The 26,461-nt window shown below is 44.2% G+C and overlaps 2 protein-coding genes across 2 annotated transcripts in view; one reads left to right on the top strand and one right to left on the bottom strand.

Moving 5' to 3' along the window:
- Positions 1-344: 344 nt before the first annotated feature.
- Positions 345-1,315, bottom strand: LOC137417458 (galactoside alpha-(1,2)-fucosyltransferase 2-like). The gene is made up of 3 exons (XM_078772627.1): positions 1,277-1,315; positions 962-1,049; positions 345-771 (listed from the first exon to the last, which is right to left on the bottom strand). The coding sequence occupies exons 1-3, from the start codon at positions 1,313-1,315 to the stop codon at positions 410-412; spliced, it is 489 nt and encodes a 162-aa protein (XP_078628753.1). The 3' UTR covers positions 345-409.
- Positions 1,316-2,205: 890 nt separating this feature from the next.
- NECAP2 (NECAP endocytosis associated 2) overlaps positions 2,206-26,461 on the top strand; it is a 35,059-nt gene continuing 10,803 nt past the window's right edge. Inside the window, exons 1-5 of the mRNA XM_068103365.2 lie at positions 2,206-2,532; positions 4,896-4,996; positions 5,213-5,317; positions 6,710-6,791; positions 6,960-7,068. Coding sequence (XP_067959466.1) covers positions 2,441-2,532; positions 4,896-4,996; positions 5,213-5,317; positions 6,710-6,791; positions 6,960-7,068 — 489 coding nt within the window. The 5' untranslated portion in view covers positions 2,206-2,440. The remainder of the gene's footprint in view (positions 2,533-4,895; positions 4,997-5,212; positions 5,318-6,709; positions 6,792-6,959; positions 7,069-26,461) is intronic.

The raw sequence follows: 26,461 nt of genomic DNA on the forward strand, positions 1-26,461 counted from the left end.
CACAAACGAACTACAGTTGGAGGCTGTAGGTGACGATCCTGAAAAGAGCCCTTGGAACAAAACTCTGAGAACAAAACTTCACAACTTCGCCCATGAATCGCATTCCTTCACCGAAACGGGGGTGGATACTTCGAGTCCTGGGAGGACTCCATTCCACCTTATAAAACCCAAATTTTGGAGATAACCAACGACACACACACACACACACACACACACACACACACACACACACACACACTTCTCATATGTTACGATTGAACAGCAACACCTGAGCTCCAATGACTCACTTGGCTCAAGCTTAGCCCATTCTGTATCTATAACACCAACAATCCAGGTAAGTTCAACTACTTTGGTCTGTGTTGACCTGTATCCACATCCATGACTACCATAATCTCATGTGTTTGTTACCTCAACTCCTTCCCTGAACATCCAGTAGTTGTGAAAAGTTTCCAGCAATCCCTTGCCACCTTGCAAGAAAGGCAGTGGAATAGCGAAATATCTGCAGGAATGGTGACTTTGGGAGCATGAAATTAGCCAAATAGATTGTGTGGCCACCGGCCAGGTAAGTTGCCCAGTACCCAAAGGTCCCAATGATCGTGATCATGTGGTTGCAGTGAGCTAGGATTGCAAGGTCTCGTGCTGGTGAGGTTAGATAGACACCACCCACAAAATGGACGTCCACTTGTGAAGCATCAATGTTGTGGTGGCACCACTTCATACCTTCACTCGCCACCACGAAGACCTCATCACCGTGGTGATGGTGAAAATAGTCTATGGTGGCGGAGAGGTACCCGGAGTCGACAACGACTCCATGCCAATTGTCGGGCATTACTTGGCCACATTGAAAAGAGCAGGTGCTGAGGCAGAAGAGGTGGTCAGAGCAGGAAAAGATGAGGGAAGAGAAATGGAAAGTGGTAAACTTGATAATGATATGGCATGTCTTGATCAAGTGTTCAGGAACAAGGATATCCTTGCAGTATGACATGCTTCCAGGTAATAGTCCGGTAATCCTCCTCCAACCAGTCATGGAGGATGAGGCAATGCCAAGGCTTTCAACGCTAGGTTAGGTCCGTCATTCATGGCCAAAGAGGGTTGACTTGTTAATTAATGTCTGATCTTTATAACAATACTAATACAGGTAACCCCTGCCTTTTATTTCATCACCTTGGACTTGGTTCACCTGGGAAAGTGAAGTATGTCACTTTTTCTGGGATTTCTGCAATTTATTCACAGAACAATAATTAAATTGTGGGAATTCTGATAATTCTGGCAGAACCTCCTGATAATTGATATTGTATCGATACCTGTATATCATTACCACATACGTTGATGGGGTTTTCCTAAATCACATAAATAATCTCGTGTCTACAAACTACAATTACCAATTTATCTACAACACAAAAAAACACCATAAAACAGAAAACCCCCACAAAACACCATAAAACAACACAAAACACCATAAAACAACAGAAAACCCACAAAAACACCATGAACAACACAAAAACACTATACAACAACACAAACCACCATGAAACAGAAAAAACGCACAAAAACACTATAGAACAACACAAAACACCATGAAACAACAGAAAAACACCGTAAAACAGAAAACACCACAAAATAACACCATAAACAACACAAAACACCATAAAACAACACAAAAACACCATAAAACAACACAAAAACACCATAAAACAACAGAAACCCAACGTGTTTGTCTGGTTTGTTTTGTTTGTTTGTTTGTGAAATAAATGTTAGCTCTTTCACGAGCCTCGATTCAGTATACAAAAAAAAAGAAAAAAAAAAGAAACACCATAAAACAACAGAGCCCCCACAAAAACACCACAAACAACAGAAAAACACAATAACATCATAAAACAGAAAAACCCCACAAAAGACCATGAAACAACAGAAAAACACCATTAAACAGAAAAACTCCATAAAACAGAAAAAGCACAACAACAGAACACCACAAACAACACAAAAACAACAGAAACCCCACAAAACACTATAAAACAACAGAAAACACCATAAACAGAAAAAACCCCACAAAAACACCATAAAACAACAAACCCCCAAAAAACACTATAAAACAACACAAAAAACCATTAAATAACAGAAAAATCCCACAAAAACACCATACAACAGGAAAACTCTGTGGGCGGAGACTTGGGGAAGGGGACATGACCCTGTGGGGAGGAGTCTGGGGGTGGGGGAGGAATAACTCCGGAGTCCGGACCCCAAACGTGGTGCACTTTCACCCCTACTTCTTCTATTGGATGGTTGATAAATATTGAATTTTCAGCCCCGCCCCTACTTTGCAGAACTTTTGCCCACCCAAGTGGCGATGACGTCACAGGACACGTAACTTCTGCCGTTGCGTGACGCGGCCTTGAGACTTGAGAGTGCGACGTGTTTCCGGTTCCGCAGTTTCAACGCAATGGCTGAGGCGGTTTATGAGTCGGTTCTGTGTGTGAAGACCGAGGTTCTTGTTTATCGGATTCCACCTCGAGCTTCAAATCGCGGCTACAGGTCAGAAAAGAGTTCGTTTGGAACAGGATCTCTCTCTCTCTTTCTAATGTGCTAATTGCATGAATGATCCGAATCGTGTATTTTAATAATAATATCCGTGTGGTACTGCACTGGTACCGGTACGTTAATAGTAATACCTGTGTGGTGCTGGTAACGGGGTACGTTGATACTCGTTTGGTGCTGGTAACGGGGTACGTTGATACCCGTTTGGTGCTTGTAATGTGGGTACGTTGATACCCGTTTGGTGCAGGCAATGGGGTACGTTGATACCCGTTTGGTGCTGGTAACGGGGTACGTTGATACCCGTTTGGTGCTGGTAACGGGGTACGTTGATACCCGTTTGGTGCTGATAACGGGGTACGTTGATACCCGTTTGGTGCTGGTAACGGGGTACGTTAATACCCGCTTGGTGCAGGTAATTGGGTACGTTGATACCCGTGTGGTGCATTACTAATTGGGTACGTTGATACCCGTTTGGTGCAGGTTATGGGGTACGTTAATACCCGTTTGGTGCAGGTAATGGGGTACGTTGATACCTATTTGGTGCCGGTCATGGGGTACGTTTATACCTGTGTGGTGCTTGTAATGTGGGTACGTTTATACCTCACCTGTATGGTGCTTGTAATGTGGGTACGTTTATACCTGTGTGGTGCTTGTAATGTGGGTACGTTTATACCTGTATGGTGCTTGTAATGTGGGTACGTTCATACCCGTATGGTGCTTGTAATGTGGGTACCTTTATACTCGTATGGTGCTTGTAATGTGGGTACGTTTATACCTATATGGTGCTTGTAATGTGGGTACGTTTATACCTGTATGGTGCTTGTAATGTGGGTACCTTTATACCCGTATGGTGCTTGCAATGTGGGTACGTTTATACCTGTATGGTGCTTGTAATGTGGGTGCGTTTATACCTGTATGGTGCTTGTAATGTGGGTACGTTTATACCCGTTTGGTGCTTGTAATGTGGATACGTTTATACCCGTTTGGTGCTTGTAATGTGGGTACCTTTACACCCGTATGGTGCTTGCAATGTGGGTACGTTTATACCTGTATGGTGCTTGTAATGTGGGTATCTTTATACCTGTATGGTGCTTGTAATGTGGGTATCTTTATACCTGTATGGTGCTTGTAATGTGGGTACGTTTATACCTGTATGGTGCTTGTAATGTGGGTACGTTTATACCCGTATGGTGCTTGTAATGTGGGTACGTTTATACGTGTATGGTGCTTGTAATGTGGGTACGTTTATACCTGTATGGTGCTTGTAATGTGGGTACGTTTATACCTGTATGGTGCTTGTAATGTGGGTACGTTTATACCTGTATGGTGCTTGCAATGTGGGTACGTTTATACCTGTATGGTGCTTGTAATGTGGGTACGTTTATACGTGTATGGTGCTTGTAATGTGGGTACGTTTATACCTGTATGGTGCTTGCAATGTGGGTACGTTTATACCTGTATGGTGCTTGTAATGTGGGTACGTTTATACCTGTATGGTGCTTGTAATGTGGGTACGTTTATACCTGTATGGTGCTTGTAATGTGGGTACGTTTATACCCGTATGGTGCTTGTAATGTGGGTACGTTTATACCTGTATGGTGCTTGTAATGTGGGTACGTTTATACCCGTATGGTGCTTGTAATGTGGGTACGTTTATACCTGTATGGTGCTTGTAATGTGGGTACGTTTATACCTGTATGGTGCTTGTAATGTGCGTACATTTATACCTGTATGGTGCTTGTAATGTGGGTACGTTTATACCTGTATGGTGCTTGTAATGTGGGTACGTTTATACGTGTATGGTGCTTGTAATGTGGGTACGTTTATACCTGTATGGTGCTTGTAATGTGGGTACGTTTATACCTGTATGGTGCTTGTAATGGGATTCTAACAATTCGGTATCAGCCGCTCCAGATGTAATGGGACCAGAGCGTCATTCGCATGTAGAGCGGGGTTGTGGGTTAGAATGACCTTTTGCAGAGGTGTGACAGTACAGGTGATGCAGTGATCCTGGTCGGCTCGAGCAGGAATTTGTGATGTGTTCAGGATGACCGTGATTCGGGGTTCACGAATGATGTCTGATTTGAAACCTCGGATTCATTGGTCGCCATGTTGAACGTTATCATGTTGTTTTCCACCATCTCGAATGTGTTGACAAATCAAGTTTATTTTCTCCATTTTTTGAGCCCTGATCATTTTTATTAAAATGTGATGTTTTGTAATTTGTGAAAAGGTGAAATTTTAATGATGTAACACATTGTGAACTCCCGTTTTGCCACATTTCCCCCATTAAATCCCCTTTCTCAAAACTGTCGACATTCACATGGCTTCCTATCGTGGCTTTTCTACCCACCACCCAGAGCAGCAGATTGGAAGTTGGACAGGCCGGATTGGACAGGCCGGATGCGGATAACTTCAAAGGGCAAGGTGGCGTACATAAAACTGGAGGACAAGACGTCAGGTGAGGATGCCGTTGACCTTTGTTTCTCACCCTCCGTTGTTACCAAAATACCGAACCCGTGGATGAGTCGACTTGCGTTAGAGTGAGATGTTCGAATTTAAAGAAAACTCACGTTCTCACTGCTTCCTCAAACTTTACATTCTACAAGTAAAATGTCCAACTTCCTTGTGCCTTGTAGCTCAACCCCCCCCCCCCCCCCCATTTATCTGCACTTAGGGGAGCTGTTCGCGCAAGCACCGGTGGACCAGTATCCCGGCATCACCATCGAGAGCGTCACCGACTCGAGCCGTTACTTTGTAATTCGTATCCAAGATGATAATGGTGAGACCGATGATGTGGTCGGAAATAAACCAAGGGTGATACCGCAGTATAAAGTGTAGCTTGATTACCCAACATGCATCATTGACCATAGGGGAGAGCTGTTTTAGGGAACCGATGGTTTGTTGAAATACGTGATCCCTATTGCATGTTGGGTAAGGCACAAACCCCGAATCTGTAACTTTTGCCATTGCCACTTCCGGGCTGTTTGTGATGAAAATAGTAGGTACACAGTCGTGACAGGAAATGAATGTGTTTTTTTTTGTTGTTGTTTGTTTTGTATACAAGATCGTAGCTCGTGCAAGAGGTAACATTGATCACAAAAAAACAAATGGACACATAAAACATATAAAAAAGGGAGCAGGAGACAAGATGGGGAGAGAGGGAAGCACACAAGTACAACATTTGAGAGCAGGGACATCGGACGATCTGTGGGAGGGAGAGGGCTTGGGGGAAGGAGGCATCAGACCACTACATTTGGTGGGGTGGGAGAGGTTAAAAAAAAAAACCACATGGACACAGCGAGGACTTCCAGGAAAGAAGTCTGTTTATAAGAAAAGTGTATCTGGGGTGAATTAGCGGGGGTAGAAAAGATCAAAGTTTTGGATGGGGGAAGATAAGAGATTGTGGTGAACAGATGTATTGAAGAGAGTGAGGGAGTTTGTTCCAGAGGCGGGAGAAAAGAGGAATGAAGGAGTGAAGGTGAGCAGAGAGTCTTGATTTTGGCAGTTTCACCAGAAGAGGGTTGCTGGCAGATCTTGTGTGTCCTGCAGGAATATTTTGGGGACAGCGCACAGAGAGAGCTGGGGGAGCAGCAGTCTGGAGAAGACAGAAAGACCACCAACCTGCCTGCGGTGAGTGAGTGAAAGGCCCTCGAAGTTAGCTTCATCGCAGGAGATTCCAATGATTCTGAAAGCTTTGGTTTCAACAGCGTGAAGCCGAGCTAGGTGTGAGGCAGGAGCACCGGACCAGAGGGGGGGGGAACAGTATTCCATTGAGCTGCGGATGAAAGCCTTGTATGTGGTGAGGAGCTCAGGTGTGCCAAGGAAGGACTTCGCACGACGGACTGGCTTTGGAGGCCAGCTTGAAAATGTGGTTTTCCCAGGAAAGATCATGGCAGATGATTTGTTCAGCGTGGTTCAATGACATCCAGTGGAATCTGTGCAGGTAAGAGGTTCGCTACACTTCGCTGCCCTCTCCCAAACGTATTAACACTGCCATAGTTGGATTGAACGCCTCGGAGTGTAAAGCTCGATCGGCTATTCGTCCCCAGGGGATCTTAATCCCCGGGAACACGACAATAGATTGAAATATATGGTAAAGTTTTGAGGGGACATTTCAGTTTTGATGATGCCAATGACGTTGCTTGCTGTCTCTCTCGTGCCTTCTCCCTAGGACGAAGTGCTTTTATTGGAATCGGTTTCGCGGATCGAGGAGATGCTTTCGACTTCAACGTTTCACTCCAAGACCATTTCAAGTGGGTCTGAAGGACATCTGTTTGGAAGAATTGATATAAAAGTAAAACGTGTGCATTTTTGTTGAATTGATAGTTGTCTATATAGCGGCTTGAGATGCCAACACTGCATTCCCGATTCTTCCTGCGGTTATGAGACCTTCGTTTTTGACCGATTTGTTATCCTCACAGGTGGGTAAAGCAGGAGTTGGAGATGTCTCGTGAAGCACAGCATCCAGATACTGGTCCAAAGTTAGACCTCGGCTTCAAGGAAGGGCAGACGATCAAGTTGAATATCGGGGTGAGAGGGTTGATATCCATGTTGATTGGTTGCTATTGATGAGATGATTATCTTGACTCGGTCATCCTCCATCTCGGTCATCAAACAGGCCGCACCCACTCAGTCGCTCGGGCCGGGCTCGTCCTCACGATCTCGTTCACCAACACCGACGTGCCAAGGAAAAGAAAATGCGGCCGTGCCTTCAACCCGAAGGGCCTAGACGGATGGGGGCATAGGGCTCCTGGTTCCGTCAGCTCACAAGAATGCGTCACCAAAAATATCAGCTCTATCAAAGCAAGCTTACGGCACTGAATGCAACATGGACACCAGCATTGCGGTTTTGTTCAAAATGCTTTGTGTGCTGGTTTCTCTTGGGAAGCTTGTGTCATCTGAAAGAGCAGAGATAATTCGCCATTTTGTGTCCCTCGCCCCGTCTGTGCTTGTGACTTTGACGCCTTAGTTTTTATCGGATTATTTTCCTTTATTGTATATACAGACTTGGCATTTAATATGGAATTTTTTTTTTCTGGGGGTGAACTAACTATTCAAGATGTCTTAGAACCAAAAGTTCATTGGAATTATGTTGAAATTATTCTAGATTTTGTTAATGTGACCTTTAAAAGAAACAAAAACCACGTTTGACATTTCGAAACAAATAAATTGATCCTTGAAAGTGATGTAAACTGATACAACAACACATGCAACATGCATTTTAAAGGCCATTTTCCCTGCTAGAGCAGGGGTTAGCCTTGCGGTCCCCATGACAATCTTCTCCATTTTGCCCTATTTTCTGCATCTCTCCTTGTTAACCCCCTTGCCCGCATTTCTTCTTCCACCATCTTTCGCCAAGTCTTTCTCGGTCTTCCCCGTCTTCTACTTCCTTCTCCATTCATTTCCATCACTCTTCTCAACCAGTCACTTTCATCCTTCCTCAACACATGACCAAACCATCTCAACCTGTTCCTCTTCACAGCATCAATCACAGGCTCTATTCCCATCATCTTTCGCAATTTATCATTTGTCTTCCTCTCTCTCAACGATACTCCGCACATCCGTCGAACCATTCGTATTTCCACCCTTTCCAACCTTCGTTGCTGCTCTACATTCATTACCCATGTCTCGCTCCCATAAATCATAACACCTCTCACACATGCAGCATACACCTTTCCCTTCAGCTTCAACGACACTCCCCTCATCATCAGCACGCCACTCAATTCCCGAAACTTCTTCCATGCACATCTCACTCGATCAACCGTTGCCGAGTCTGATCCACCTTCTCCATTCAGCATGTCTCCGAGGTAGCAAAATGTTTTCACACCTTCCAGCTTCACGCCGTCTCCAAGATCCAACTCAACATTTCCTCCATCTGCAGCTCCCTCTGTGCACACCTTACATTTGAATGTAGCTGCCACACTGGTTAATGACCCTCTCAGACCACTACATTTTTGATGAACCCACTCAGTGCACATTGTACACTGAATGGAGTTCACTCCGACACCCTTCCTACACACAGCACAGGGCCACTTCCCAGTTCTTTCCACCTCACCATATGCTTTACCACTTGCCATCACCTTCGTCTTTCCGATATTCACCTTCAGACCTTTTGTCTCCATACATTCCTTCCACGTGTTCATCTTTTCCTTCAGTCCATCCATACTTTCCGCAATCAACACCAGATCATCTGCATACAACAACTCCCACGGTAAACCCTCCTTTACGTTCTGAGCCAGCACCTCCATCACAGCTACAAATAGTAGTGGACTTAGTACCGACCCCTGATGCACTCCCACCTTCACCTCAAACTCACCACTGTTCCCGTCCTTCGTCCTTACAGCTATGCGCGCTCTTTCGTACATTGCCATCACTACTCTGATCAACCATTCCTCCACTCCTAACTTCCTCAATGCCCATGTCAATACTTTGCGTGGAACCCGATCAAATGCTTTCTCCAGATCAACAAACCCAAGAAACAACTTCTTCCTCTTCTCCATGTACTTCTCCTGCAACTGCCTCACAATGAAAAGCGTATCTGTCGTTCCTCTTCCTGGCATGAATCCAAACTGCATTTCGTCAATCTTCACTTTCTTCCTTATCCTCCTCTCCAACACCCTTTCCAATACCTTCATTCCATGCTCCAATAACTTTATCGCTCGGTATGAGCCACACTCCAGAGGGTCACCTTTCCCCTTCTATAGAGGGACGAGGGTACTCAGTTCCCAAACCACTGGAATGCGGCCTTCTTTCACCACCAGATTACAGATCTCTGTCATTCTCTACACACCCCAACTTCCTGCTGCCTTCAACATATCTCCCACAACTCCCGTCAGCCCTCCCGCTTTTCTACCCTTCATTGCTTTTATCGCTTCCTCAACTTCCTTCTCAGTTATCTTCTCTGCCGGTCCTAAAACTGGGTTACTCTCTATGTTGCCATCCCATTCATTCTCTGTATTCAACAGCATTTCCATATATCTTTTCCATCTTCCTTTAATTCCATCTGAGTCGACAACGATTTGTCCCACTTCATCCTTCAAGCAACTCACCCCCATCACATCATGTAAACAGCATGTAAACTGATATCGAAATCAATTCATGGACAGTACTGTGTTAAACTTCTGTACGTTTTCCAGAAGTATCTCTTTATTTTGCACATTAGCCAAAATTTTTTTATAACAAAAACAAAAGTTAAATTACGACTGGGATTACGGACAGTAAAATTACAGTTCAGTACTTCGTGTAACCCCCACGAGCATTCAGGAGAGCACGTACACGTTGAGGCATGCTGTTCATGAGATTTGCCAAGGTTTGGACAGGAATCGCTTGCCATTCAGTGACAATAGCCTGCTGCAATTCACGCACAGAGGTCGGCTGCTGGTCCAAGTGGTCGATTTGAAGCGTTAATTCTGCCCACAAGTTCTCTATCGGATTCATATCCGGGGACATGGCAGGCCACTCCATATGCTCTACACCACGGTCAGCAAGAAAGTGTTGGATCATGCGAGAACGATGAGGCCATGCATTGTCATCTTGGAAGACAAAGTTTCCTGGAAAGGCTGCACGAGCAAATGGAGCAATGTTTCTTCCAGAATGGTCCTGTACTTGAACTGGTTCAGGTTTCCATTCAGAACAACCAGGTCAGTTTTTCCCCCTGCATGAAAAGCAGCCCAAACGGTCACCCCACCACCTCCAGCTTGGACTCTTGGCACTATACAATCTTTGTTGTAGGCTTCATGCACTTGTCTGTGCACTCGGACGCGGCCATCTTGACGATAGACCAGAAATCTAGACTCGTCACTGAAGATCACGTGATTCCAGTGTCCTGGCTGCCATTGACGGTGCTCTCTGGCCCACTGCAATCGGCGCTGGCGGTGTTGTCTGGTCAGGCGTGGCTTTCTCAGGGGACGCCTGGCACGATAGCCTGCTTGAAGCAGTCGTTGGTTGAATAGCCTTCTGGATACAGGCATATTTGCCAGTTGCTGCCACTCAACCGCCACTCAGCCCCAAGCCGATTAGCTGACTTGGTACGGCCATTGCGGACTAACCGGTGCAGCTGGCGATCATCCCTCCTTGTGGTTCTGCGGGGACGTCCTGGCCTCGGTATTGGAGTAGGGACACCCCTCTGAGCATTTCGTTTCAGGATCTTTGACACCTGACCTTGAGTGATGCCATACTGCCGAGCAATAGCATGCTGTTTCATGCCGTAATTTCGTAAAGCCACCACTCCATGACAAACAGCATTGTCGAGTTGACGGACCATCTCCAGAGGAAGCGGCAATAACCTTTGGAGATGTGCAGCAGTTGTTTTCCACGAATACAGAACGCAACAACCCTTGTATACCCGACTGTGAAGCCAATCATTAAATGCACCTGTCCGTACATTTTGCCATGCCACCTGTGATATAATCCTGTTGTTGACTTCTTGCTGCGACAGACAATCAGTGACATGGTTCTTTTAACAAATAAATCACCAAAGTGGAAAAAAGAAACTCACCAGATTGATATACTGAGTTAAGAAAGTAAACCCAAGTCAAGAAAAAAAAAAAAATTCCATATTAAATGCCAAGTCTGTAGTTATTATTGATTTCATTCTCCGTTTATTTGTTCGGGATTAAACCCGTTTGGTTTTATTCAAAGCTTTATCCCGGTGTGTACCCTGGTTAGAATAGGTACACCGTATCCCTGCGTGTCGGAAGAGGCGACAAAGAGGGTTGGCATCAGGAAGGGCATACGGCCATAAAAACATTGCCTCAAAAAGAAAACCATGACAATTACAACGACATATGGGCAGGGTACAGCCCGAAGTGGAGATCGGTTTCTGAGGTTTGGGACATGGAATGTAGGGCCAATGACAGAGAGATCAGGAGAAGTGATGGAAGTATTGATCAGAAGAAGAGTGGACATATGTTGTGTGCAAGAGACGAGATGGAAGGGAAGTGGTGTGAGAATGGTGAAGGGTAGGCAGGGACAGAAATACAAGTTTGTGTGGCAAGGGTGCCCAGAGGGCATGAATGGTGTTGGTGTCCTGTTTTCTGAGGAGTTTGTAGACAGTGTGGTGAGTGTGACTCGAGTGAGTGATAGGTTGATGATGGTGAAAATGATGATTGGAAAGCTCTTGGTGAACGTCATCCCGGGATATGCTCCGCAGGTTGGTCGAAGCGATGAAGAGAAGGACAAGTTCTGGTGTGCGACAGAGAAGCTGAAGGAAAACGTGAAAGATAATGAAGTTGTTGTGGTAGGAGGAGACCTAAATGGACATGTGGGAAGGAGTATGGACGGTTTTGAGGGAGTTCATGGGGGGTTACGGATATGGTGTGAGAAATGGAGAAGGTGAAAGGATTTTGGAGTTTGCTGATGGAGCTGATTTGTTGATTTGTAATACTCAGTTCCAGAAAGGGGATAATAAGCTTGTTACATACACGTCAGGTGGGTCGACGACAACCGTTGACTACCTGATGGTGCGTACGCGAGATAGGGGGCACCTCCGGGACACAAAGGTGATCCCGGGGGAGGCTGTTTCACAGCACCACTTGGTTGTCTGCGACATAAGGGTGAAAGGTGCGAGGAGAGCTCGGCGGATGAAGTACCAACCGAGAATGAAGGTGTGGAGGTTGAAAGAGGTGACAGTAAGGGAGGCATTAAAAGAGAGGCTGAGTAGGGTAGAGGATGATGTGGTTGAGCTTGAATGTGGTTGGGTGTCAATGAAAGATAGTCTGTTGGGAGCCGTTGGTGAGGTATGTGGATGGACAAAAGGACCACCGAGGTACTCGGAAACATGGTGGTGGGATGATGAAGTTGGAAAGCAGATTGACGAGAAGAGGAAGAAGTTAAAATAGTGGCAGAAGGCGAAGGGTACGGGAGCAGAAAAAGCAGAGCATGAAAGTTATAAGGCAGCCAAGAAGGCTGCAAAGAAAGAGGTAGCAAACGCGCAGGAGGCATGTAGGAAAATGTTCGGAGAACGCTTGGATTCGGAAGAGGGTCAGAGAGCGGTATTCAGGATTGCAAAGCAGATAACGAAAGAGAGGTGTGATGTGATGGGGTGTAGTTGCTTGAAGGATGCAGTGGGACAAATCGTTGTGGACCCAGATGGAATTAAAGGAAGATGGAAAAGATATATGGAAATGCTGTTGAATACAGAGAATGAATGGGATGGCAACATAGAGAGTACCCCAGTTTTAGGACTGGCAGAGAAGATAACTGAGAAGGAAGTTGAGGAAGCAATAAAAGCAATGAAGAGTAGAAAAGCGGGAGGGCCGATGGGAGTTGTGGGAGATATGTTGAAGGCAGCAGGAAGTTGGGGTGTGTAGAGAATGACAGAGATCTGTAATCTGGTGGTAAAAGAAGGCCGCATTCCAGTGGATTGGGAACCGAGTACCCTCGTCCCTCTATACAAGGCGAAAGGTGACCCTCTGGAGTGTGGCTCGTACCGAGCGATAAAGTTATTGGAGCATGGAATGAAGGTGTTGGAGAGGAGGATAAGGAAGAAGGTGAAGATCGACGAAATGCAGTTTGGATTTATGCCAGGAAGAGGAACGACAGACGCGCTCTTTATTGTGAGGCAGTTGCAGGAGGAGTACATGGAGAAGAGGAAGAAGTTGTTTCTTGGGTTTGTTGATCTGGAGAAAGCATTCGTTAGGGTTCCATAAGAAGTATTGACATGGGCATTGAGGAAGTTAGAAGTGGAGGAATGGTTGTTCAGAGTAGTGATGGCAATGTACAAAAGAGCACGCACAGCTGTAAGGACGAAGGACTGGAACAGTGGTGAGTTTGAGGTGAAGGTGGGAGTGCATCAGGGGTCGGTACTAAGTCCACTACTATTTGTAGCTGTGATGGATGTGCTGCCTCAGAACGTAAAGGAGGGTTTACTGTGGGAGTTGTTGTATGCAGATGATCTGGTGTTGATTGCGGAAAGTATGGATGGACTGAAGGAAAAGATGAACAAGTGGAAGGAATGTATGGAGACAAAACGTCTGAAGGTGAATATAGGAAAGATGAAGATGAAGGTGACGGCAAGTGGTAAAGCATGTGGTGAGGTGGAAAGAACTGGGAAGTGGCCCTGTGCTGTGTGTAGGAAGGGTGTCGGAGTGAACTCAATTCAATGTACAATGTGCGCTGAGTGGGTTTATCAAAAATGTAGTGGTCTGAGAGGGTCATTAACCAGTGTGGCAGCTACATTCAAATGTAAAGTGTGCACAGAGGGAGCTGCAGATGGAGCAAATGTTGAGTTGGATCTTGGAGACGGCGTGAAGCTGGAAGGTGTGAAAACATTTTGCTGCCTTGGAGACATGCTGAATGGAAAAGGTGGATCAGACTCGGCAACGGTTGCTGGAGTGAGATGTGCATGGAAGAAGATTCGGGAACTGAGTGGCACGCTGATGAGGAGGGGAGTGTCGTTGAAGCTGAAGGGAAAGGTGTATGCTGCATGTTTTGAGAAGTGTTATGATTTATGGGAGCGAGACATGGGTCATGAATGCAGAGCAGCAACGAAGGCTGGAAAGGGTGGAAATGCGAATGGTTCGGTGGATGTGCGGAGTATCGTTGAGAGAGAGGAAGACAAATGATGAATTGCGAAAGATGATGGGAATAGAGCCTGTGATTGATGCTGTGAAGAGGAACAGGTTGAGATGGTTTGGTCATGTTTTGATGAAGGATGAAAGTGACTGGTTGAGAAGAGTGATGGAAATGAATGTAGAAGGAAGTAGAGGACGGGGAAGACCGAGAAAGACTTGGCTAAAGATGGTGGAAGAAGAAATGCGGGCAAGGGGGTTAACAAGGAGAGATGCAGAAAATAGGGCAAAATGGAGAAGATTGTCATGGGGACCAGACCGCAAGGCTAACCCCCGCTCTCGCAGTGAAAATGGCCTTAAAATGCATATTGTTGTTGTTGTTGGTCATCCTCCATCTGCATCTGCCAAATCTGCCTTTTTAACTTGCTTGATGGACAGGACAGTCCTAGCTATGGGTTTCCTGCCCCCACCCACGCGACGAGTGTTTAAACCTACTAACACGCTCCGTCGGTATCGATATATCGGTGGCCTCATACCAGAATATATCTTATAATATATAAAGGTCATTCTAACCACTCCCTCACTAATATTATTGTTTGGTACCTTCCTGGTGACGTAGAAAGCTGAAATTTTGCATGCCGATGGACATCAAAGCCGATGCACCAGGAAAAATCACAGAACTGTCGTAAAGTATCTGTAAATGAAAATGTACGTAAAAACCCGTAAGCGCTTCCGTAAAATAATAAAATAAAACGAACCTCAATCGATATATATAGCATTTGAAAATTGTAATTTCTAATTGTAAACTATGATATAAACATGACAATAATATCCGTAATTGGAAAAATAAGCGTCTGTAAATGAAACTTTACATAAAAACCGTGAAAGCGTCCATTTAAAAAAAAGAAGAAAACCTCAATTAATATCTATCCAGCAAGAGGTCGGTGATGCTTGCCCATAGTTATAAAGCTTCTATTTATTATGTATCCACGTACAAACCATGGTTTGTTATTGCTTACAATGTGTAAGTATACCACGTGTGTGGTGTGTGTGTGTGGTGCGTGTGTACAGTGTGTGTACAGTCATGTGAAAAAGTAAGTACACCCCATGTAAAGTTTTGACTTTTTCAACATATTTCAACATACAGCTATTTGATCTTCATTTCAACAATATTGATAGATAAAGGTGATATAATATAACAAACTAGCGGGGTCACCCGTGGGAATCCCACGGGCATGGATGTGTGTGACATTTCGACATATTGAGTTAGATGCTGCACATTCATTTTTACAAAATGGTTACTGGCAAGTCATCAGATCCAGAAATGGTGTGATGAACACAATTTATTTATTTCACATAATATGTGACCCCTCACTCCTCTCCACCTGACACTCTCCTGTCTCCACCTGACACTCTCCTCTCTCCACCTAGCACTCCTCTCCTCTCCAATCCCTCACATTCCTCTCCTTTCCAATCCCTCACCTCTCCAATCCCTCACACTCCTCTCCTCTCCAATCCCTCACACGCCTCTCCAATCGCGCCTCACACTCCTCTCCAATCGCGCCTCACACTCCTCTCCAATCGCGCCTCACACTCCTCTCCAATCGCGCCTCACACTCCTCTCCAATCGCACCTCACACTCCTCTCCAATCGCACCTCACACTCCCCTCCAATAACTCCTCTCCAATCGCGCCTCACGCTCCTCTCCAATCGCGCCTCACGCTCCTCTCCAATCGCGCCTCACGCTCCTCTACAATCGCGCCTCACACTCCTCTCCAATCGTGCCTCACACTCCTCTCCAATCGTGCCTCACACTCCTCTCCAATCATGCCTCACACTCCTCTCCAATCGCGCCTCACTCTCCTCTCCATTCGCTCCTCACTCGCCTCTCCAATCGCTCCTCACTCGCCTCTCCAATCGGCTTTCCCCGTCTCGTTTCTCTCGTTTTTCTCCCGTCTCGTTCTTTTTCTTGCTCCAAATCGGCCCGTCTCGCCCGTCGGAATCGGAAATCGGCCCGTCTTGCTTTCGTGCTTGCGCATAAATAAATTGTGTTCATTACACCATTTCTGGATCTGATGACTTGCCAGTAACCATTTTGTAAAAATGAATGTGCAGCATCTAACTCAATATGTCGAAATGTCACACACATCCATGCCCGTGGGATTCCCACGGGTGACCCCGCAAGTTTGCATTGACGTTCGTCGATGGACTCGTTCGCCCGTCTCATTCGTTTTCTTGCTACATCCTGTTCAAGTCAGCGTTCTTCATCGATCGTCTCATTCATTTTGGAAATAGAAGTTTGCACGCAGCGCATGAATTGTCACGATCCTCAAGAGGAATTTGTCTCGTAATCATCAAATGATAAATGGCAAGTAAATTATATTGTGGAAAATTAAAGATTTCAAATAAACCTATTTAAAGTGTATGCGCACATAACTAATTTAAAAAACGAAGAAATATCTCTCGGTAATTTCCTGAAACATATTTTACTTCCGGCTAATAATGTTGAATGAAATAAAAACGAAGAAATATATGTCGGCATCATTGTTGACATTTTTGTGACGACTGTCATCAAACGAAAAAGTAATATATCTTAACGGAAAAGCAAAAGCGAATTTTTAATATATATCGACACGTTGCCGTCAGTGTCATGTTGGGCGGTGTATGATATACCATGACGCGATTTAAAAAAATATATCTCTGCATTTTCCCGCGTGTGTGGAATGTTCTCAATTATTGTTGACACCGAGTCCAAAACCATCGATAAAAATGAAATCATATGGTGAGTTAGATTGGAGATAAAGGCGTGAGAGACTCAATGGCCTTGAAGTTACAGGCGTTTGAGAATTCATTTCGTTCTATAAACGGCAACTTTCATCGGATTTTCTTCACGTTTTTTTTCAACCGAGTCTAAAACTATGTTAGCGACTGTAAAAAATGAAATGATATATCGAATTTTTAATATGGATCGACACGTTGCCGTCGGTGTCATGTTGGGCGGTGTATGATACACCATGACGCGATTTTTAAAAATATATCTGCATTTTCCCGCGTGTGTGGAATGTTCTCAATTATTGCTGACACCGAGTCTAAAACCATCGATAAAAATGAAATCATATGGTGAGTTAGATTGGAGATAAAGGCGTGAGAGAGACTCGATGGCCTTGAAGTTACAGGCGTTTGAGAATTCATTTCGTTCTATAAACGGCAACTTTCATTGGATTTTCTTCCCGTTTTTTTTCAACCGAGTCTAAAACTATGTTAGCGACTGTGAAAAATGAAATGATATATCGAAGTTGATTTGAAATAAAACTGGGAGAGAGAGCAAGACACCACGGGCCTACAAAACAGGCCTCAAAGCTATGCGAGTTAATAAAATGGTGGATATTTTTTGTTTATAATTATATGAAGCCACTCCCAGAATGGGTGGAGCTATGGGTGGAGCTACTCTGCAAACCGAGTAAGCCACACCCCGGACAGACGCCCAACAGACAGACAGACAGACAGACAGAATCATCTATGGCTATTATAATATAGATATCATGAAACATTTACATTTTGTAGTCCATTGTATAATTTAAATAAACATAAATGCAAATTTCGCATGTGGAAAAAGTAAGTACACCCCTACATTTATCACTACTTCAAATACCTAAAATTAGAATCAGGTGCACCAGCTCAGGTGCAAATGATTAGAGCATCGTTAGAGAGGAAACCACCTCAACCTGTCTTATTTAAACCTCAGACATTTAGTTTGGTTTGCTCTTTGTTGTTGAAGTGTGCGGCGTTGCCATGCCGAGATCAAAAGAGCTCTCTGAGGCCTTCACAAAGAAGGTTATAGATGCCTACGAGTCTGGGAAGGGATTTAAAAAGATCTCCAAACAATTTGAAATCAATCATTCGACTGTCCGGAAGATCATCGACAAGTGGAGAAGATTCCAAACAACTGCCAAGTTGTTCAGGCCAGGCCGCCCCAGCAAGTTCAGCCTGAGAGCAGACCAGGATGCTGAAAGAAGTCTCTAAGAACCCCAGAATGTCACCACGGGACCTACAGGCAGCTCTTGCCCCTGTTGATGTCAAAGTCCACGAGTCTACCATTAGAAAGAGGCTGCACAAATTTTATCTACATGGGAGGTGTGCCAGGAGGAAACCTTTGCTGTCCAGAAAGAACATCAGGGCATCAAGACTAAAGTTTGCCAATGAACACCTCGGCAAAGACCAGCACTTCTGGAACAATGTGCTCTGGACAGATGAGTCAAAGGTAGAGATATTTGGCCACAGTACCAGAAGACATGTTTGGCGAAAACCAAAGACAGCATTTGACCACAAGAACCTGATACCAACTGTAAAGCATGGTGGTGGAAATATTATGGTTTGGGGCAGCTTTGCTGCATCAGGGCCTGGGCAGCTCACCATCATAGAATCCACTATGAATTCTTCATTGTAACAGAGGGTGCTTGAGGATAATGTGAGGCCATCTGTCGGAAAGTTGAAGCTCAACCGAAGGTGGACCTTGCAACTTGACAATGGCCCTAAACATACCAGTAAATCCACCAAGGAATGGCTGAAAAGAAAGAAATGGAGGGTTCTGGAATGGCCAAGACAAAGCCCGGATCTAAATCCCATCGAGATGTTGTGGGGGGGATTTGAAACGAGCTGTGCATGCAAGAAACCCCTCAAACATCGAACAGCTGAAAGAATTCTGCATGGAGGAGTGGGCAAAAATTTCTCCCAGTCGATGTCAGAGACTGGTAGACAGTTATAAGAAACGCATACCGTAAAATTCGGACTATTGGCCACAACTTTTTCCCTCAACTTCGACCTCTGCGGCTAAAATAACGATGCGGCTTGTTTATGGAATTTTCCGATGTTGCGGGTTTTCCTGATGACGCGTTCAGGCCAAATCAATTTGTTGTCGTCGGTCTCCAGTCTATGTTTAGATTCACATTAGGTTTCCAAACTGGTTTTGACTCTTCGTGAATTCAAAACTCACTGTAAAAGTGTGCTAGTGATAACTGTTTACGGTTTTTTCCTCCAAATTTACACACGGCCTTTACACACACGAAACATTCAGTTAATCGCCCTTGCGCAGACAACTTCCATCATGCCGAAAACACAACACAATGCTTACGATGCAGCTTTCAAATTGAAGGCGATCGAACTGGCTATTGAAAAGGGAAACCGAGCTGCTGCCTATGAACTTGGAGTGAATGAATCCATGATCAGACGTTGGAGAAAGCAGAGGGGCGAACTTTCTCGCTGCAAAAAGACAACAAAGGCTTTCAGAGGTAGGAAATGCCGATGGCCCGAACTGGAAGACGAACTCGAAGACTGGGTTAACACACAGAGAGTGGATGGTCGGGGTGTTTCTACTGTTCAGATTAGACTCAAAGCAAGATCGATCACTGCAGAAAAGAAAATAGAAGAATTTCAGGGTGGGCAGTCATGGTGTTTCAGATTTATGAATTCATTTTCAGATTCAATTTCAGATTTCTGTCAGAGCACGCACGACTCTCTGTCAACAACCCCCTCCTGACTTCGAAGAAAAAATCGCAAAGTTTCGGAACTACACGCAGGAGAAAATAGCAGAGAACTTCATTGCTCCGCAGGACATAATTAATATGGATGAGGTCCCTCTGACCTTTGACCTACCTCTCGGACTGTAAACAAAAAAGGCGAATCGTCCATCTGTTTAAAAACAACTGGTCACGAGAAAACCAATTTTACTTGCGTCCTGAGCTGCACGGCATCCGGAGAAAAACTTCCACCAATGGTCATATTTAAACGCGTTACGTTGCCAAAGGAGAAGTTTCCAAAAGGAATCGTTATTAAAGTGAACAAGAAAGGGTGGATGAATGAAACGCTAATGAAGACGTGGCTCACTGAGTGCTACGGCAAGCGACCGGGAGGGTTCTTCCACCGAAACAAGGCCATGTTGGTTTTGGAAAGCATGAGGGCCCACATTACTGATACCGTAAAAGAAGCAATCAGACCGACTAATTCCATCCCAGCAGTGATCCCAGGCGGCACGACCAAATATCTTCAACCTCTTGATATCGGTGTTAATCGTGCTTTCAAAGTAGCACTGCATGTCGAATGGGAAACATGGATGACCAGTGGTGAAAAATCTTTCACCAAAATTGGACGTATGCGACGAGCAAGCTTCGCGGAGGTCTGTCAATGGATTTTGACAGCGTGGGGAAAAGTAAAACAATCTACGATCGTCAACAGCTTTCGCAAAGCTGAACTCTTGTATGTAGCAGACGACAGAGAAGCCACCAGCTCCAGCCAGCAAGACTCGGATTCATCCGACGGTGAAAAAGAGGCCGGGGTCAGCGATGCCGCCATAGCAGAAGAAGCTGTGCTTCTGTTGTTCTACTCTGACACTGAAGACGAAGCTTTCAGTGGCTTCAGTGGAAATTATGACGACGACGAACAAGTGAATCCTCTTGGATTGCGCTGAGGTTCGGGCATGGAATTTCTAGGAGGAAGTATAATTTGTATGCAATGAAAGTACATGTAATATGGGATCGAGTAAGATCGAGTAAGCTTCACCAGTGCGCGTGCGCGAATTTACGTCACGTCGGCAGCGAGAAGACATTCCCCAACACGAACCAATCAGGAACTGCCACGCCCACTTATATGATCTCAGAATTCCTGTGACAGGAATTAGCGTTACACTGGCTGGAAGTCATTCGCTAGAGGCGCTTCCTCAGCGCCAATCACCAGTGCGCGTGCGCGAATTTACGTCACGTCGGCAGCGAGAAGGCGTTCCCCAACACGAACCAATCAGGAACTGCCATGCCCACTTATATGATCTCAGAATTCCTGTGACAGGAATTAGCGTTACACTGGCTGGAAGTCAATCGCTAAAGGCGCTTCCTCAGCGCCAATAAATGTGACTACCGGTATTTTTTGATTGTGTGTATTATTGTGTATCTTTGGTGTAGCTGTATTTTTATTTTTGTGTTGCTTTGTCACTGAATTTGTGATTGAATTTGTGCTTTGCGCGTGTCTGACAAGTTTCTGTGGCTGTCGAGTTTCTCACTTTTTGTGGTTAATAAACGGTTGCGGCTTATAAACCAGTGCGGCTTGTGTGTGTTTAAATTCCAGATTTTTTTAAAATTTAGGGGATGCGGCTTGTATAACGATGCGCTCAATGGTCCGAAATTTACGGTACTTGAGGTTGTTTCTGCCAAAGGGGGCAATACCACCTTTAGAGCCAATGGTGTACTTACTTTTTCCACATGCGAAATTTGCATTTATGTTTATTTAAATTATTCAATGGACTACAAAATGTAAATGTTTCATGATATTTGTTATATTATATCACCTTTATCTATCAATATTGTTGAAATGAAGATCAAATAGTTGTATGTTGAAATGTGTTGAAAAAGTCAAAACTTTACATGGGGTGTACTTACTTTTTCACATGACTGATATACTGTCATCCCTCGCTATATCGCGCTTCACTTTTCGCGGCTTCGGTACATCGCGGGTTTTTCTCGCTAGTATATGTAAAATTATATATCGGATTTTTCATTATATCGCGGGATTCTGCGGCCTATAGGTATTTTTATTTTTTTTAGATTTTAATTATTTTTGCGGTAAAATAAGCATTTTCTAGCCTAAAAAATTAATAATAATATAAATAAAAATATAACACATTAATTAAAACCTATATTAAAAGAATATTACAGTAAATCGAAATAAAATACGCATTATAAATGAGTAGACAAAGAATCGCGCGTATGGAAAACCAAGCTTGGGTTGCTTGCGCTAGTTTGCGCAGATGATTTCGTACACGGCACACTATTGGCAGATGGATGAGACGCGACCAATCAGAGCACACTGTTCAGTATCCTGGGCGCTGATTGGCTCAGCGACCACAGCGTCTATGTGCTGCATACGCAGCATTCAGCATCTCGCCTTGCTCAGTTCTCATACACGTGTTTAAGCAGAGGTTCAGTCGTAGCGAAGTGCAAGTACTGCAAGCACCCAACACTAGTAGTGGAAGTACAAGTCATTTCTTTTTCTCACGCAATACATAAGCAAGATTGGCTGATAAAGATGGGCGGCAGGATGGCCGAGAGGTACGCACACTCGCTTCTAAATAGTTTAACTGGAGTTTGAATCTCGGCCCAGCTATAAACTGTCATCTAAGGGGCTTTCACAGGCAGGGTGCATCATTAAACGGTTGTCTCATCTGCCGATATTAGTTGGTGGACATTAAATATCCCACGGTGTTAAAGAAGAGCTGTAATGCTCTTCTTTGCTGTGCAGTACAGTAAAAACTATTATTGATATACTTACCCAGTATCTATTACAGTATTTTCAAATATACTGTACAGCTATATATACACGTACAAATATTTTTCTAATACGTAAGGATGGGTCTCAAAAGTGTGTTTAAGAGTGTAGAAAGGGTTTATAAGAGCGTGGGAAAGGTTTATAAGAGTATGGGGAGGGTTTTTAAAGGCTTAAAATATATAAAAATAATAAAATTAATATATGGTTTCTACTTCGCGGATTTTCACCTATCGCGGGGGGTTCTGGAACGTAACCCCCGCGATAAACGAGGGATGACTGTGTATATATATATATATATATATATATATATATATATATATATATATATATATATATATATATAATATATCTATCTATCTATCTATCTATCTATCTAGGGCTGTCAACCGAGCCGAGACCGGGACGAAATCCCGGCGGTTTCGGCTTTCGAGACGGTCTCGGGACGGTCCCGAGATAAATTGATTGACGCAATTTCTCGGTAAAAAAATCCCGGTTAAAATTCCAACTTCTTGCAGATATTTTCCATAATAGAGGCATTTATTGAGCCTTGCTTTCATTACTCTGCTTCTGCACAAGCATCATTTTTCGCAAGTGCAGCTGAACTGACACAAACGATGATAGATAAAGTAAACTCACTGTTCCAGGATTTTCCCCTCGTCAACAAACAATGCACTGCAAACGAATCCGGATCTTCACCAACATCTAATCATGTTGTCCTTGTCACACACGCTGCATCTCCACAAAATTTCGTCCGAATCCGTCCACAACTTTTTGAGATATTGTGTTCACAAACAAACGGACAAACAGACAGGAGTGAAAACATAACCTCCATCTACCTTTGGTGCGGAGGGAACGAAATCAGGATAAAGGTCCCAATGAAAATCTGCCGCATCGCGGCTTTATTTAAACCGTTGAATCCTTCCGCTGTATCACTCCGCCTCGCTCCGCTCTACGCTGCGGTCACGTGTCCGTCCTTGGAGACGAGTTACGGAATGTGGTTGCGATGGTCTTTTGCACATTAATATCGAGGGATTCGCTCGAGGCCCCGTGAATGGAGGGACGATGTTTATTTAGATTAAAAACACGTTTATAACGGATTATTCTACACACAATGTATTAATACAAGTACAATACATTATGTAGTTTTACGAAATGAGTTTTTGATGAACGTTTATGTTTAATTGCAACGCTAAATCTATAAATTGTAAGAATCCCTCGGGGTTTGGTGTGACGGTTTGAATGTGAAAGTATTTTGGTTATCTTATCTCCACTTTAGGCCTGATAAGTTGATTACGTTTACTTTAGTCACAGAGTCAAAATAAGGAGGGGGGGGGGGGGTGATCACTACACCGCCTGCTTTATAATTTACTAGCAGAAGTACCCGGCATTGCCGGGCGGGGGAGGGGAGGGGAACGGGGGGGGGGGGGGGGAGCGAGCCCCTTGGCGATCACAACTCACAAAATGATAATGAAACTCCAACCGGGACTCGAATATGCCTGGGCAGAAACATTTTCTCCCTCTCTCTGACATTCCGAGCAAGAAATTACACGACAATACAAACTGTAATGAGATAACCCGGTCCCATCGGTGGCCGATCATCTGCATGTAGGCGGTGTATTTTATTTCATCCCGGTAAATGGAAGCTAAGTCGGAATTTAAGTACTCAACATCAGAAATGAATTTTTTTCATTGTTGTTTATATATTATAATGAAATTCCATTATTTTTGAAGCCTTATTATTTTTATTTTTTTTTATTTTATTTTTTTTACTTTGCCGGGAACCGAGCCGATCCGAGATCCCGTTATGAAAATTGAAAATTTATCGAGACGGTTCCGAGACGGGATTTTGAATCTAGCTAACAGCACTCTATCTATCTATCTCTATATAATCTATCTATCTATCTATCTACATACATACACATACACACACACAGAGATAGATAGATAGATATACATATAATATAGATAGATGTACATATAATATAGATAGATGTACATATAATATAGATATACAGATAATATATTGTTACGGATCTGGGGTGGGTGCTCCCCTTACCAAGGGGGGGGTCAATCCCCTTGTGTTTTACACTGGCCGATTCCCCCAGTCCTGGAAGTATGACGTCACGCCCGGTCAGCGCTGAATAGGGTATTAGACCTATCCGTCCTATGACCTAAGTACCAGCGCCTCCCGGTACGCAAGGAAATACTCCCACCCGGACCGCAGTGTCATTAATGGATTACGCCGAGCGAAGCGAACCGCGGAATCCGAGCCGTTAACAAGGACTAAACCCGATTATAAAGCGTTGGCCGAAATCGCGCCACAGGAACTCAATCGGGAAATCACTAAAGCGGTCGGATGAGAAAGGAAACCAAAGTGAAGGGAGAACAGATATTTATTAATTACTATTTACACAAAACCCAAAGAAGAAGAAGAAACGAAGGTCATTTACAGAAGGAGCAGAAGACACAGTGTAATTCTTAACTTATACAGGCTTACGTACTCCCAGGGACAATACAGACAGAACGAACTCACGTACACGAAAGGGGATTGCAGACAGGAATGAATGGAGGGATGAGAAGGTTCAGGTGGGACAACCGGGCTGGAAGGTTTTCTTGCAGGTCACGGCAAGCAGGTCCGCTGCGGGCTGGAGGCGAAGAGCCGGCAGCGCCATGTATTCGGCTTCACACCGGCAGCTTTCTCCTGCGTCCTCTGCCTCATGCGCTCTCCCTCCACAGAACTCAGAACTTGTTTCAGCGCACCTTCCCTCAGAACTCAACTCAACCTCCAGAACCGAACCGAACCTGGTGGGGGCGCCGCGCAACGGGTTTTATAGCCCGCCCCGTCGAACCTTCATGAACCTGCCAGATCTTTCTTTCTCCGCCCTCTCAAGCCATGCCCACTGATTCCTGGTTGGTTGTTAGGGTGCTCCCTGGCTCCACCTTCAATGACGAGGTGTGGGCCACACCCTTCTTCTCCGGCTTGACCACATGCGTAATGGAGTTTGGGGCGATGTGGAGCCAGTAAACACAGCCCCATGCAATGGCGGCGAACGCCGCATTACTGGCACTTTTAGGAGGCCATTGGGGATATTGAAAGGGCTCTATCTTATTTGATTTGATGCAACGTAGAGTCAATTTATTGGACACACAGCCTTATCTGGAACACAGAATAATGAAATAACTACGAAAGGGCCTATGATTTGCTACGTGTTGCAATGTGGACTAACTAAGGTGCGATTATTTCAATTAACAGCCAATTAAGGGGAAATGTACACAGGGGTTATTTATAAGGAAATTTAATACTAAATTTCATGTGAAGGTTCTAAAAACCGTAAATATATATATATATATATATATATATATATATATATATATATATATTAGGGTGCATCAAACGCCCTTAGGTTCTTGGATTTTAATGTCTATTCTCTCAAATGTTACACTTGTTGGTAGAAGTATGTATGCAAAAAATAAATGAAATCAGAGGTGGTCCTGGGTGGCCACCGGCCACTTTTATATATTTAGGGCCATTTTCGGGGCCGCACTATGTAAAAATGTTTGATTTTGTTATTTTACACCCAAACCTAGTCATGTTTGGTATCAAATTGAAGGTCTTGATGAGAGGAATACAAATATAACAATTTTATGCAAAAAACGATGGTTTGATAATTAGTTTGTATTTTTACATGAATGAAATCGGAGGTCTAATCGTGGGTCCCATACTAGTAGTCTAATAATATCCTTTATTTTCTTTCAGATGGCAGATAAGAAGACCAGATTAGCAAGTGCCATTTTTGGTCTTGGCAATGCTTTTACAGAAGCAGATGGTACATTGACAGGAGTCCGCCTCCCAACTTGCCGGCAGGTTCTTCGATGCGTGATGTGGTACATCCAGAAAGAAATATGTGAAGGCAAACAAACTCAGCCACTGAAATGGAAATCTGCCAGCATCGTCCTTATCCAGCTGAAAAAATTCTACACTAAAGCAAATATTCCTATGCTTTCAGACCATCAATGCTGCAAACTAATACTTGACCTTCTTAATGACAATAACAAATTGCGTCAAATACCTGTTTCTCGCCGAGAATCTCCAAGCACTTTGG

The sequence above is a fragment of the Myxine glutinosa genome, chromosome 2, assembly GCF_964187855.1.
Source record: "Myxine glutinosa chromosome 2, kmMyxGlut1.1, whole genome shotgun sequence".
In the NCBI taxonomy this organism is placed as follows: domain Eukaryota; kingdom Metazoa; phylum Chordata; class Myxini; order Myxiniformes; family Myxinidae; genus Myxine; species Myxine glutinosa.

Excerpts from the sequence above, each read along its gene's own strand:
- LOC137417458 (XM_078772627.1), bottom strand. The coding sequence starts at position 1,315 with ATGATATACAGGTATCGATACAATATCAATTATCAGGAG. Across the intron at positions 1,050-1,276 it reads ACAATATCAATTATCAGGAG|CCTTGGCATTGCCTCATCCT; the intron begins GTTCTGCCAGAA and ends TAGCGTTGAAAG. Across the intron at positions 772-961 it reads CATACTGCAAGGATATCCTT|ACTATTTTCACCATCACCAC; the intron begins GTTCCTGAACAC and ends CCGCCACCATAG.